This window comes from Silurus aristotelis (genome assembly GCF_946808225.1).
Source record: "Silurus aristotelis genome assembly, chromosome: 23".
Classification (NCBI taxonomy): domain Eukaryota; kingdom Metazoa; phylum Chordata; class Actinopteri; order Siluriformes; family Siluridae; genus Silurus; species Silurus aristotelis.
The window spans coordinates 15,404,974-15,419,272 of record NC_139596.1 but is presented as its reverse complement, the minus strand read 5'-3'; the positions used below and the strand labels follow the sequence as shown (position 1 = coordinate 15,419,272).

General features: G+C 42.8%; 1 protein-coding gene across 1 annotated transcript in view; it reads left to right on the top strand.

Annotated features, from left to right (window-relative positions):
- The window catches only part of pes (pescadillo), a 22,268-nt gene extending 7,969 nt beyond the window's left edge, over nt 1–14,299 (top strand). The window contains exons 7-15 of the mRNA XM_083527388.1: nt 895–1,011; nt 6,392–6,469; nt 6,569–6,658; nt 7,600–7,730; nt 7,853–7,978; nt 10,242–10,426; nt 10,508–10,644; nt 13,740–13,907; nt 14,076–14,299. Coding sequence (XP_083383514.1) covers nt 895–1,011; nt 6,392–6,469; nt 6,569–6,658; nt 7,600–7,730; nt 7,853–7,978; nt 10,242–10,426; nt 10,508–10,644; nt 13,740–13,907; nt 14,076–14,156 — 1,113 coding nt within the window. The 3' untranslated portion in view covers nt 14,157–14,299. The remainder of the gene's footprint in view (nt 1–894; nt 1,012–6,391; nt 6,470–6,568; nt 6,659–7,599; nt 7,731–7,852; nt 7,979–10,241; nt 10,427–10,507; nt 10,645–13,739; nt 13,908–14,075) is intronic.

Sequence of the window (14,299 nt, the reverse complement as noted above, 5' to 3'; positions counted from 1 at the left end):
CTCTTTATATTAAATCAGATGCGCTCCCACTGAATCGGGCCGCACCACATCATTAATATGGGTGATGTTCCTCTGACGTTTGACCTGCCGCTCACTCGGACTGTCTACAGGAAATGCAAATTATTCGTCACGCCGAAAACAACCGGGCATGAAAACACACACTTCACCTGTGTTCTGAGCTGCACGGCATCGGTGGTGATTTTTAAACGCATGACGATGCCAAAAGATAAACTCCCGAGAGAAATAGTTGTGAAAGGAAGGAGGAAGACAGTGAACAATGACTTTCTTGGTAGGCTACTGTTTAGATACAAGCCGTGTAACAGACACTGTCTTTCATTAAAGCCTGTGTAAAGTTCATTAGTTTCAGTGTAGACACCTGCGGCTTATAGACAGGTGCGGCTTATTTATGTTCAAAATAAAAATCTTTGTCAAATTCAGTGGCTGTGGCTTATATATGGGTGCGCTTAATAGTCCGGAAATTACGGTACATATCAAATATTGGTCACAAATCATTGGTCAGTTTCTAAATAATAATAGAATTGCACATCTAATAATAATCAAATAAATATAACGTTTTTCTTTTCTTTTTTTTACTGAATATGTTGAAAACGATGCATCACGCTACAAATGCAAACTTTTATTCGATGCATCACATTGATAACTTTTATGCCGATGTTTAACTGGGACTCCTTGCTAAGAGGCCACACCCTCTTAGGACACGCCTCCTTTTATTGGTATGAGATATATACCGGTTACACCTTTTGCTTTGAACTTACCTGTTCAAAGGGCAAGTCTTTTTTACACCCGTCCCCCCCACCACCACCACCACCACCAAAAAAAAAACATGTTTTTGATCAATGCATTCATGTTGTGTTTGTGGGTATTTGTCTTTAGCATCCCACAGATGTGGATTACAGAGTCATGGCAACGTTCACGGAGTTCTACACCACACTGCTTGGCTTCGTCAACTTCCGTCTCTACCAAACCCTCAACCTGGTTTACCCACCCAAGGTAACACACACTTTTTACAGCGGTACAAAATAATCTCCTGCGTCGTTCCGTAGTTATGAAGGCAGGTGACGAATGAAAGGAAACTAGCATTACGATTACAGACTCTTTCACACTGTTGTACCAAATGACACAGCTTAAGCCGTTACCGTCGTCCCATTGTGCCTGCTAGATAGACACCAAGACAATGGTCCAACTGTGAAACTCAACTCTTACAGTGAGGCGGTTTGGTGTCTGTGTTCTGCTGCAGGGGGCGTTTATTTATTTCTCTGTCCTGGTTTGACTCCACTTGTCCTTTTATTGAGTCCTTGCATTCAATGAAAACGTCTTCAAGCGCTTTAATCACGTTTATCATGATGGGTCGGTGTGGTCTTTTTCAGATGAAAAAACTTATCAAAATGTTTAAACTGAGGAAATGCACCATTTTAGTCTCTGAAGTAAAGATGGGCAGAGCTCCATCAATCCGTGGAAGACTTCCATAAAATTGTGGAACAATTTCAGAATAATGTTCCTCAGTTCCTTGTGAAACAGGATCTCTCATCATTTAAAGCACATATCATTAAACCTGTCAAAGAAATCTCTGCGCACAGGGGACAGAGGACAAATTCAATATTAGATGCCGGTGATCTTCCAGCCCTCAGGCAGCACTGCATTTAAAACAGTCATGATTCTGTAATGGAGATCACTGCATGGGGTCATTCACAGCTCCAGAAATCATTGTCTGAATGGAGTTTGGTATGTCATCCAAAAATGCAGATTAAATCTCTATCGTGCAAAGAAGGCGGCATGCGTGAACATGATCCAGAAACTCCGCCTTCCTCTCTGGGCCAAAGCTCATTTAAAATGTACTGAGGCAACTTTTTTTTTGCACGTAACAGTGGTTCCATGTCGTACTGTGAAAAAGATTGAATGACAGCAGAAACATGAGTCATGGACTTGCGACCTGCACAACTTGTCTGACCGAGACAAAAATACTACAGCCTGTGTGTACTGACTAGCCAAAAAAAAGAGTGGACGTATTGATCAACATTGGGATGGTGCTCAAACTGATTGCTAGAAACTGGTGGTTTGTCACACATAACTAGACACTAAAATATTATATTTCTATTATACAGTGGTATGAAACTGTTGGCCCCCTTTCTTATTTTTTTGCATGTTTGTCACACTTTAATGTTTCAGATCATCAAATTAATTTAAATGTTAGTAAAAGAGAACACAAGTGAACACAACATGCAGTTTCTAAATAAAGGTTTTTATTATTGAGGGAAAACAAAATCCAAAACTACATGGCCCTGTGTGAAAGTGTTTGCCCCCTGTTAAAACTGTGGTTTATCACATCTTCAATTTCTCTCGCCACACCCAGGCCTGATTACTGCCACACCTGTTCACAATCAAGAAATCTCTTAAACAGGACCTGCCTGACAAAGTGAAGTAGACCGAAAGATCCTTATAAGCTAGACATCATGCTGAGATCCAAAGTAGTACAGAAACAAATGAGAAGTAAAATAATTAAGATCTATCAGTCTGGAAAAGGTTATAAAGCCATTTCTAAAGATTTGTAATTTCAGACAACCACAGTGAGAGCCATTATTCACAAATGGAAAAAACATGGAACAGTGAAGAACCTTCTCAGGAGTGGCCGGTCGACCAGAATTACCCCAAGAGCACAGCGACGACTCATCCAAGAGGTCACAAAAGACCCCACAACAACATCCAACGAACTGCAGGCCTCACTTGCCTTAGTTAAGATCAGTGTTCATGACCACCATAAGAAAGAGACTCTGCAAAAATGATCTGCATGGCAGAGCTCCAAGACGAAAAACGCTGCTGAGCAAAAAGAACATAAAGGCTCGTCTTAGTTTTGCCAAAAAACATCTTGATGATCCCTAAGACTTTTGGGAAAATACTCTGTGGACTGACGAGACGAAAGTTAAACTTTTTGAAAGGTGTGTCCCATTACGTCTGGTGTAAAAGTAACACCGCATTTCAGTAAAAAAACATACCAATAGTAAAATATGGTGGTGGTAGTGTGCTGGTCTGGGGCTGTTTTGCTGCTTCAGGACCTGGAAGACTTGCTGTGATGAATGGGACCATGAATTCTGCTGTTTACCAAAAAATCCTGAAGGAGAATATCCGGCCATCTGTTCATGACCTCAAGCTGAAGTGAACTTGGGTTCTGCAGCAGAACAATGATCCAAAACACCAGCAGAATGGCTGAAGAAAAACAAAATGAAGACTTTGGAGTGGCCTGGTCAAAGTCCTGACCTGAATCCTATTGAGATGCTGTGGCATTACCTTAAAAAGACGGTTCATGCTCGAAAACCCTCCAATGTGGCTGAATTACAACAATTCTGCATAGATGAGTGGAGCAAGATTCCTCCACAGTGCTGTAAAAGACTCCGTGGGAGTTATCGCAAACGCTTGATTGCAGTTTCTGCTGCTAAGGGTGGCCCAACCAGTTATTAGGTTTAGAGGGCAAACACTTTTTCACACGGAGCCATGTAGTTTTGGATTTAGTTTTCCCTTAATAATAAAAACCTTCATTTAAAAATGTTCAATTGTGTTCTCTTTTACTAATATTTAAATTAGTTTGATCTGAAACATTAAAGTGTGACAAACATGAGAAAAAAAAGAAATCAGGAAGGGGGCAAACACTTTCACACCACTGTACATATTACATGATTCTTCTTCTTCTTCTTCTTTCGGCTGCTCCCATTAGGGGTCGCCACAGCGGATCATCTGTCTCTATACCACCCTGTCCTCTAGATCTGCCTCTTTTACACTGACTACCTGCATGTCTTCCCTTACCACAGACCTCTAAACTTTCCCTTTCATTTTTGCAGATACCCTACTATCACAAATCACTCCTGTCACTCTTCTCCACCCACTCCACCCTGCCTGCACTCTTTTCTTCACTTCTCTAACACACTCACCATTACTTTGCACTGTTGACCCCAGGTACCTGAATTCCTCCACCTTCTCCAGCTCTTCTCCCTGCAACCGCACAACTCCACTGCCCTCCCTCTCATTCACACACATGTATTCTGTCTTACTCCTACTGCCTTTCATTCCCCTTCTCTCCAGCGCATATCTCCACCTCTCCAGGCTCTTCTCAACCTGCTCCCTACTCTCACAACAAATCACAATATCATCCGCAAACATCATAGTCCAGGGAGACTCCTGTCTGACCTCGTCCGTCAACCTGTCCATCACCTTTGCAAACAGGAAAGGGCTCAGGGCCGATCCTTGATGCAGTCCAACCTTCACCCTGAACCAGTCTGTCGTACCTACTGCACACTTCACTGCCGTCACACTGTCCTCAAACATGTCCTGCACCACCCTCACATACTTCTCTGACACACTTGACTTCCTCATGCAATACCACAACTCCTCTCTTGGCACCCTGTCATACGCCTTCTCTAAATCCACAAATACACAATGCAGTTCCTTCTGTCCTCCTCTATACTTCTCCATCAACATCCTTAAAGCAAATAAGACATCTGTGGTGCTCTTCCTCGGCATAAAACCATACTGTTGCTCACAAATGGTCACCTCTTCTCTCAGCCTGGCTTCCACTACTCTTTCCCATAACTTCATAGTGTGACTGATCAACTTAATTCCCCTGTAGTTACTGCAAGACTGCACATCTCCTTTATGCTTAAAGATCGGTACCAGCACACTCCTTCTCCATTCCTCAGGCATCTTGTCACCTTCCAGAATCCTGTTAATCCCTCTTAACCTGCTGCCGCATCTCCTTGTACTCCTGCCTACTTTTCTCATCACTCTGTCATTCCACCACCACGTCTCCTTGTCTTGCTTTCTATTTCCAGATGTTACACCAAGTACTTTTCTAGCTGCCTCCCTCATCACTCCTGCAGTAGTTGCCCAATCATCCAACACCACCGAGCCCCTGTCTGACCTCTTCCCTGAACCTCACACTACACTCTTCCTCCTTCAGTTTCCACCATCTTATTCTTCTTTCAGTCCTCACTCTCCTCCTCCTCTTCTTCGCCTCCAAAACCATCCTACAGACCACCATCCGATGCTGTCTAGCTACACTGTCCCCTGCCAACACCTTACAGTCTCCAATCTCCTTTAGGTTGCATCTCCTGCATAGCACATAGTCCACCTGTGTGCACCTTCCTTCACTCTTATACATCACCCTATGATCCTCCTTCTTCTTAAAATACGTGTTCACCACTGCCATTTCCATCCTTTTAGCAAAATCCACCACCATCTGCCCTTCCACATTCCTCTCCTTAAAACCATACCTACCCATCACCTCCTCATCACCTCTGTTCCCTTCACCTACATGCCCATTAAAGTCTGCCCGAATCACCAATCGTTCTTCCCTAGGTACACCATCTACCACTTCATCTAATTCACTCCAGAATCTTTCCTTCTCCTCCATCTCACAGCCAACTTGTGGAGCATAGGCACTGATGACATTAATCATCATCCCTTCAACTTCCACCTTCACGATCATCACCCTATCTGAAACTCTCTTCACCTCCACTACACTCTTACTGTACTCTTCCTTCAGAATCACCCCCTACACCATTTCTCTTTCCATCCACACCATGATAGAACAGTTTAAACCCACCTCCAATGTTCCTGGTCTTACTCCCTTTCCACTTGGTCTCCTGAACACACAACATATCTACTTTTCTTCTCTCCATCATATCAGCTACCTCTCTCCCTTTACCCGTCATAGTACCAACATTTAAAGTACCAACCCGAACCTTCACTCTCCTACACTGCTCCTTTCCCTGCCGTCTCTGTAGACGCCTTCCTCCTCTCCTCCTCCTCCTTCGGCCAACAGTAGCCCAATTTCCACCAGTACCCTGTCGGCTAACGATACCTGTGGCGGTCGTTGTTAACCCCGGCCTCGATCGATCCGGTATGAAATTCTCATTTGTGATCCGCATATTTGATTTGGCACATGTTTTACGCTGGATGCCCTTCCTAACGCAACCTTCCCCATTTACCCGGGCTTGGGACCGGCACCAAGAGTGCACTGGCTTGTGCATCCATAATTGCTGGGTTACATATTACATGATTCAATCATTGATTTTATTATTAAATATACAGGTGATCCACCGAGTTACGATAGGATAAGATTTTTAAATCTTAAGATAGCGATACGACAACATTGGGGGGGGGGGGAATGTTTTCACTCTTTAAATATGGGGTACAATACGTGTAAAGTTTATACATAAATAGGCAAAAGATTTTATCATTTTTATTCTTTCTGTGCATTCATCTCATTAAACAAAACATTTGTGATCAATGTGTGATTAAGGGGGCATTCACTTTTGCACAGTACACTTTTGCATAGTAAGGGTCTCTAAATGTACTTTTTCTCCTTCCCTCCGTTTTTCAGCTTGATGGAAAAGACGAAGCCGAACTCAAAGCCGAGTTTGAGGAGGACTATGCCATGGATTCAGAGAGCTACCTGGAGGTATTGATATCTTTCTGGTTTATCATGTCCTTCTCTCACTAATTCACCCCCACCCCCCCTCCCCCGATGAACTAAAACCAATGTCGATCTTTGGTGCAGAAACTTTCAGCTCTGAGCGCCAGTCTGGCTCGCGTTGTCTCCACGGCTGAAGAAGACGAAGCGGAGGCGGATCATTTCCCCACCGAAGGGGTGAGAGACGATGAACTGGGCTGAGCCCGATGTGTTTAGATTTGTGCGATTGTGGAAGTAGGACAGATTCGTGTTAAAGCTGCCGGTGTCCATGGAGCAGTTAGAGAGTTCACACCTTTAGCTGCAGGTGTTGCAACAGGGGAAGCCGTCACTCCGGTTACACAGTCGGATACTGAACAAACAGCAGAAGTCCTAATAGTGTAAATCAGTTGCATCATAAGTGTGTGAGATATCAGTTCAAATAGGAACATTTATATATATATTTTTTTTATTGTAAATTACAGTCCATAGAGGTGCAAATGAGTGCAAATGAATTCACATATCCCAGTGATGTTAGGATGCTGGGGTCAGAGCACAGGGTCAGACAGGATACATCACCCCTGGACCACAGAGGGTTAAGCACCTTGCTCAGAGGCCCCAAAAGTAGCAGTTTTAACCCCTGCCTTTCAGACCAGTAACCCAGAGCCTTAACCACTGAGCTCCTACATAACTATAGACCTGCTGCTTAATATTATAGAGCTTATAGCTCAAATACCAATAAATATTCTCATGTTTATTTTATAATTATAAGGGAGGTGTTATTAGTCTTGGAAACGAAAGTCACAAGTTCGGAGCTTACATACCCGGGCCCCTGAGCAAGGCCCTTAACCCTATATCTGATCTAGATAAGGGCATGTAAATGTAAAAAAAAAAATCATCTAAGAAATCAATAATGGAAAAAAACAAAGAAATGATTACATCATTGATGGATTAGTTTTAGTGTTCCTTTATTTATGGCCTACAAAAACAGCAAGTGTGGTTCTCATTCCTCCCTTTGATTAAGGAAAAAAGTAAAAAATAAATAAATAAATACAATTTAAAATAGGACGTAGTTCGTAGTGTTTTCGGTACAAGCGTGTTTGTCGGAACGCAGCTGAACGTAGTGTTTTGGATGTCCTCAGGAGGACATGGAGAAGATGGAGGCGAGGGTGAAGGCGCAGCAGGAGGAAGACCAACACAAGAAGCTCTTCGAGGGCCTGAAGTTCTTCCTGAACAGAGAAGTGCCGAGAGAATCTCTGGCTTTCGTGTTAAGGTGATCAGAAGGGTTGGATTGTAACGCAAATATTTTCATAGTCAATATTCAGATATTGAGGGAGAGATAGATAGGGATATGCAAGTATGTAAATCTGTCCCGCTTTCATTTCCTCTCCGCAGGTGTTTCGGCGCCCAGGTGTCCTGGGACAAATCTCTGTCTATCGGCAGCACGTATGACGTCACAGACGAGACGATCACGCACCACGTGGTGGACAGACCCAAGCTGGACAAACAGTACATCAACAGGTCCGGGGCGCTCAGGCGTCAGCTTCAGTACACTACATGCAAACGTCTTTATACAAAGCAGTTTTACTGAGTTTACACACCCATCATATTTGAAACATAAATCCTGCTCATGCCTTTAGCACTTCGAGGACGGTGAGAAGAAACGTAGTCCTCACTTGTTCAGAAGTTCCGCAAACATGGCAAAATAATCATGTTCGGTTTCTGTGAATAAAAGTCGGGGTCGCAGCTACATATATGGATTAATAAGAAAGAAAAAGGAAATAGGCTTTGTAACATCACGTGTTGCGAAAATCTTCGCACATCCCAGCAAAGTAAGGAAGCAGGGGTCAGCCATGTTACAGCGCTCCCTGCAGCATCGAGGGTTAAGGGCCTCGCTCAAGGGCCCAAAGTGTGGCAGCTTGGCGATACCAGGGCATGAGCCCTTAACCTTCCGCTCAATATTTCAGAGCCTTAATCACTGAGCTACCAAACCCCAATAAGCTGTAGTATAAGGATCTATGATTTTTCGATTCTACAATGACAATAGCAATAATTATTATTGTTATATATAATTGCAGTTTTTGTGCGGCATTTTAATTTTGTACGATACATCGAGACGCAACCAGGATGTACGCATCTTCCACCTTGAGATGCCTCACTCTCGCCATTTAACCATCTCATTTTCACCTAAATTTAAGCCATTTGGCAGACACTGTTATCCAGAGGCACTTTCAAAAGTCTTTAAACTCCTATTATAAACTGCTGTAATCACCTCCACTCTTCTGTGGAGATGTTCCACTAGATTTTAGAGAATGCTTGTGGAGATTCATTCAGCCACAAGAGTGTTAGTAAAATCAGGTAGGTGAGATGAGGAGGCCTGGGGTGCAGTCAAGCATTCCAGTTTCTGCCAAACGTGTTCAGCAGGGTTGAGGTCCGAGCTCTGTAGCAGGAGATCTTTCACTCCAACCCGTGCAAAAAGCACGTCTTCACTGAGATGGCTTTTCCATTTATTTTTATTTGTGTAGTGCTTTTACCAATGAACGTTTTCTCAAAGCAGCTTCACACCGATAATGTGGTGATAAAGAATGAATAGTGGCACATTGTCATGCTGGAACCCGTTTTCTAGTTCAAGTGAAGGGAAAATTCGACGCCACCACATCCAAAGACCAAGATGGTGTTTAAAGACGAAGTGTTGTAGCGTTTTGTTGAATGATAAATCGGGATTCGTTTCTATTTCACAGGATAAACCGTATCTCCAGCACTGACTAGGACCAAAATTCTTTTAAAAAGTGTAGAGTGGCCAGTAACGTTTCCTTCATTGAACATGGGCGCTGACCCACAATGCAGTTCTTTCAACCCCCAGCTTTTTCCTGCCTCTCAATGGCTTTCTTTTATCCACGTCCTCTGTGCGTCTGTGTACAAGCTTCGCGGTAGCGATCTATTATTAAATTCCTTACACTCCATTCTCCATCTCGTGACTTGCCGGATAGTCAGGGTACATCCATGACCTTTCTACACACATTCATGATTTTGCACAATACACTCACACACATGCACTGACATACAAGAGCATTTTTGAATAATCTCTTCCTGATACAGTGGCTCTTATTGTTAAGTGCATGTTTATATTGTGCATGTATAACTTTTAGGGCTGTAACGGTACACAAACGTCACGGGGGGAAGAAACACGAAGCCGAAAATCGCATGTTGTTTACTATAATGCAGTTTATTATTATTAAAATGTGTGAACATTAGCAGTTTACATTTTTAAAACAATTTGAAATGAAAATGCCTGGTTAAATAATATATAAAATAATATTTTTATACGAGGGGAGTGGTGGCTCCAGCGGTTAAGGCGCTGGGTTGCCGATCGGAAGGTCTGGAGTTCGAGCCCCGGTATCGCCAGGCTGCCACTCTTGGGCCCTTGAGCAAGGCCCTTAACCCTCTATGCTCCGGGGGTCCCTTACGAGGAAAATATCAAGGTCCGTGACGTCGGAGTGACGTGGGGCCGCCTTCCCGTGGGCTCACCACCTGCAGGAGGTTTGGGCAGCAGTCGAAGGCGGGGGCCTGCTTAGACTGCTGCCCCGGCGACCCGAATTACGGATAAGCGGGAGAAAGTTAATGAATGAATATTTTTATATTTCATTTTTATGATACCAAACAAACTCGCCGTTTAATAAGTTTTTATGTTCCGCATGTAAAAAGGAGTGCATTTGGTACACGTGTGCGCCAAACCGAAAGCCCTGCACCGAAAAATTGCTGAGATATTGTGATATATTTGCAGGTACTACGTGCAGCCTCAGTGGGTGTTCGACTGCGTGAACGCTAAGATTCTCCTTCCGGTGGAGGATTACTTCCTTGGCGTCACACTTCCTCCCCACCTTTCACCCTTCGTTGAGGAGAAGGAGGGTGATTACGTTCCTCCAGAGAGGCAGAAACTCCTGGCGCTCCAGAGAGGAGAGAAACCCGGTAAGTGAATGCATGTGGATTTTATTTATCCGAATACTCGCTCTTAAGTTCTCCGATGGACCAGCGTTTTCTTCTCTACAGTCACGGAGCAGGACGATGAGGATGAAGAGGAAGATGATGAAGAAGAGGAAGATGATGCTGAAGAGGAGGAGGAGGAGGAGGAGGAAGAACAAGAGGCTAAGCTGAGAGATATGGAACAGAAGAGAACACAGGGCAAGGTAAGAGCGAAAACATGCACGCATGCACAGTGGTGAAAGCTGCTGGCATTATGACCTCATAAAATCGGAACACCAGTAATATTCGCGTATGCAGATCAAGCAAGAAAACGAACAAACGAGCATGCAGGGGAAAAATACGCCTCGTTATTAGATACATATATTTGGATTTCTGTAATCGCCAGCATTCGACTGGTGCAGTTTTTTTCATTATTATTTTATGTTTATCTTTTAATATTGGCACAAAAAGCACTCGAGGACCGGTCTAATGAACCAGGGATAGACGACTAATAACGCTTTATGGCAGCCTTCATTACCCCAGTGTACAGTGTGATATAACACTAAGCTCCGTCCATGTTTACAAACGATTACAAACTACATAGTCTTGCAGCAGTCATGTGATTCGTCTCGAGCACCAAGTTCGCTGGTTTTATCACATCGTTGTTTGTGTTCCATGTGGCAGGTGCAGGTTTTTTGTTTTTTTTTATTGAGCCCGAGTGCAAACAAACACCATGTTTCTCTCTCTCGAAGCGGCAATCTATTCGAATATATAATGCTTTTACAGAGCAACGTAAGAAAGAAATGTGCTTTATTATTCTTTCTACACTAATGCGTTTATCCACTTTTTCAAAAAGCTGCGTTTTTGTTTTCGTTCGAAAGCGACGTCTCGGTGTGGATTGAAGGCCGACGCAGAGAGAAAAATACGCGTTTTCAGTCAACGAGTATGTAGCTTTTTTTTTTTTTGCTTTTTTATATAAACACTTTCCAATTTTAGATGCATTTTAAAACTTGCGTTTTTTCCATCGCAAGGAGGAATATGGGGGAAAAAACATTTAGAAAACGCATTTGTAGTCATTGCTTTGACGTTTCAAAGAGCCTGAAAAAGTACCGTATTTTTCGGACTATAAGCCGCTACTTTTTTTCCCCACGTTTTGAACCCCGCGGCTTAAACAACGAAGCGGCTAATTTATGGATTTTTTCTGGGTTTTTCCTGTGTAAAGTTCATTAGTGTTCAGTGTTTCTTATACACTTAATGCTTATACACAAGGTGTGGCTTATTTATGTTAAAAATAAAAAATATTTGTAAAATTCAGTGGGCTTATACAAGGGTGTGCTTTATAGTCCAGAAATTACGGTATCTTAATGTGAGGCGGGAAATGACGAAGGTCGAAAAGGACGTAAGCGTTTTTCAGAAGTTTCAGTGTGGATGAGCAACTTTAGAGAAACAATTTAAAACAGTAGTGTGGAGAGTGTATTGTGGGAAGGGGTAGCTCAGTGGATAAGATGTTGGGCTTCTGATGGGAAGGTCATGGGTTCCAATCCCAGCCCCACCAAGCTGCTACTGCTGGGCCTTTTGAGCAACGCCATTACCCCTCAGTTGCTCAGCTGCATTACTGAGGTAAATGTAAGTTGGTCTGGAGAAGGGAGTCTGCCGAATGGCGTAAATGTGCCATGTGCGAACTGCGATTTGACGTGTATTTGTGGTTTGGTGGCTGAAAGTAGAGCCCCATCCTGTCCTGTTTTTCAATATTCTCCCACGTTGACTCAAACCATTAATCCATCAGTTCAGCGGGTCAGTTTGTGTGTCCACGGCTCAGTGAACGTGCAATCGAGCCGTGCACGTATCAAGGCTCTTAGGGTTAACCATTAGCTCGTTCGGTGAGTGTTGGGTGTGAAAGTGGATAAATTAACTCAAGTTCCTGGTGACTGAGCAAGAACTTTATTATACAGCAGTGGAGACCATACACTGTTGCCAAAATGCATTTAAGCCCTACAATGCTTTATATTCTATGAACAGAATCCTTTTTTTTTTTTCCTTCCCCCGTTTCGGGTTTTGTTTAGTTCATTGTCATAAAAAGCTGCTTTACGAAATTCAGACGGATGCAGGTTTATATTTCTATTATATATTTGTGTGAGACTCCTTCAGACACAAGGTCAGGTACTGGTGGTGAGGTGAGGAGGCCTGAGGTACAGTCAGTATTCACATTCATTCCAAAGGTGTTCAGTAGGGTTGAGGTCAGAGCTCTAAATCAGGAGATTTGTCACTTCAACTCATGTAATATTATAGTATACCTTATGGATCTGGCTTTTTATGCACAGGGGCATTATCATGATGGAACCGTTTTGGATCTCATTGTTCAACTGAAGGGAAAATTTCATGCCCTTGCATCCAAAGGCTTCCTGTGCACTTGTGTGCTTCAGTGTTTGTGGTAACAGTTAGTGGAAGTACCGCAGATGGCTGAAAAAGTGAAGGTGTCCCATTTACTTTTGTCCATATACTGCAGATTGTGCAGTGGAGATGATGCACTGATGCACTGGTAAGGGGTTTGGGAGTGAACAGTTTTCCGGGAAATGTATATTTGTTGGGGGTCTAAGTTTTATTGGGTCCTGTGCTGTTTAATGGTCACCCGATAAAAAATATTTGGTGTGTATCACCTTGAATCTGGCGATACGATACGTATTGCGTTACAGGGGTTGCGATACGATGTTTTGCGATACTGTAAGCAAGGTGACATATTGGGATGTTTCTCATTTTAGGAATAGGACATCGTATAAGAAAATCTTTCATTAAGAACCTTCCACCATATGCAAACCTTAGCGGGGGAAAAAAAAATCTGCCACAAAGGAATCTTGGAAACGGGTGGATATTAAGGATAACGTTAGTGGCGTGCCCTTATGCTAGTACTTTCTTTCACTGTTTCAGTTCAGAGATAAGAAGACTGCTCTCTGTCTAGTGGTTGGGATATGATCGCAAATCAACTGCCATGAATCTTGTATGAATAAATTCTTTTTTTAAATATCGGTATCGAGTTTTTTCGAGAACCGAAATCGCTAAACTAAATATCGCGATACTCATATCTGTCTCTATTGTCTTACACCCCTAGTTCAAACACCTGTATGGATGACCAAAATCTCGAAATAATCCACCCAGGACGAATGTGCATGTTCTAGACTGCTTTTCAGTCCAAAAACCGAACGCATAAATGTTTACTCGTGTTTGTGCCTGAGGGTTGGAATAGAAGTGTGTGATTATGTTTGTACAGGAAACTGGTAAAAGTGTTGGGCGTGGTGTCTGATTGTGGCTTTATGTTTCGCAGGCTTTATCGGTGAAGGTGACCCCTGGAAAGGCGACTCTAGACAACAGGCAGAGACTGGAGCAAGAAGAAAAGGCTGAGGAGAAGAGGCTCGCCATCATGATGATGAAGAAGAAGGACAAATACCTTTACAATAAGATCATGTTTGGGAAGAAGAGGAAGGTCCGGGAGGTAAGAAATCACCAGACTAGACGTGCCAATCATTACACTTCCTGTCTATTTTTAAACCATTCAAAGCCTTTAAGTTAATAGTTAATGTTAAATATTAACTGCTATTAACACACGATTGAGGTCCCCTGATGCACCGCTTTTTTATTAACCCGATTCTCTGTCCTTCAGGCTAACAAAATGGCAGCCAAGAGAAAAGCTTTTGACGAGGCCAGCAAACCGGACAGAAAGAAGAAGTCGAAGAAACAGTAGCTGGGAAATAAGAATGGACGTTATTTTTATTATTAAAAATAATTCTATCCATTTATTGGAAACGCTGTCATGATCAGTTTTATTTGCATATTTTAAATATATCATTAATAATCCCATTTTATTAAAACGATACATTTTCCACA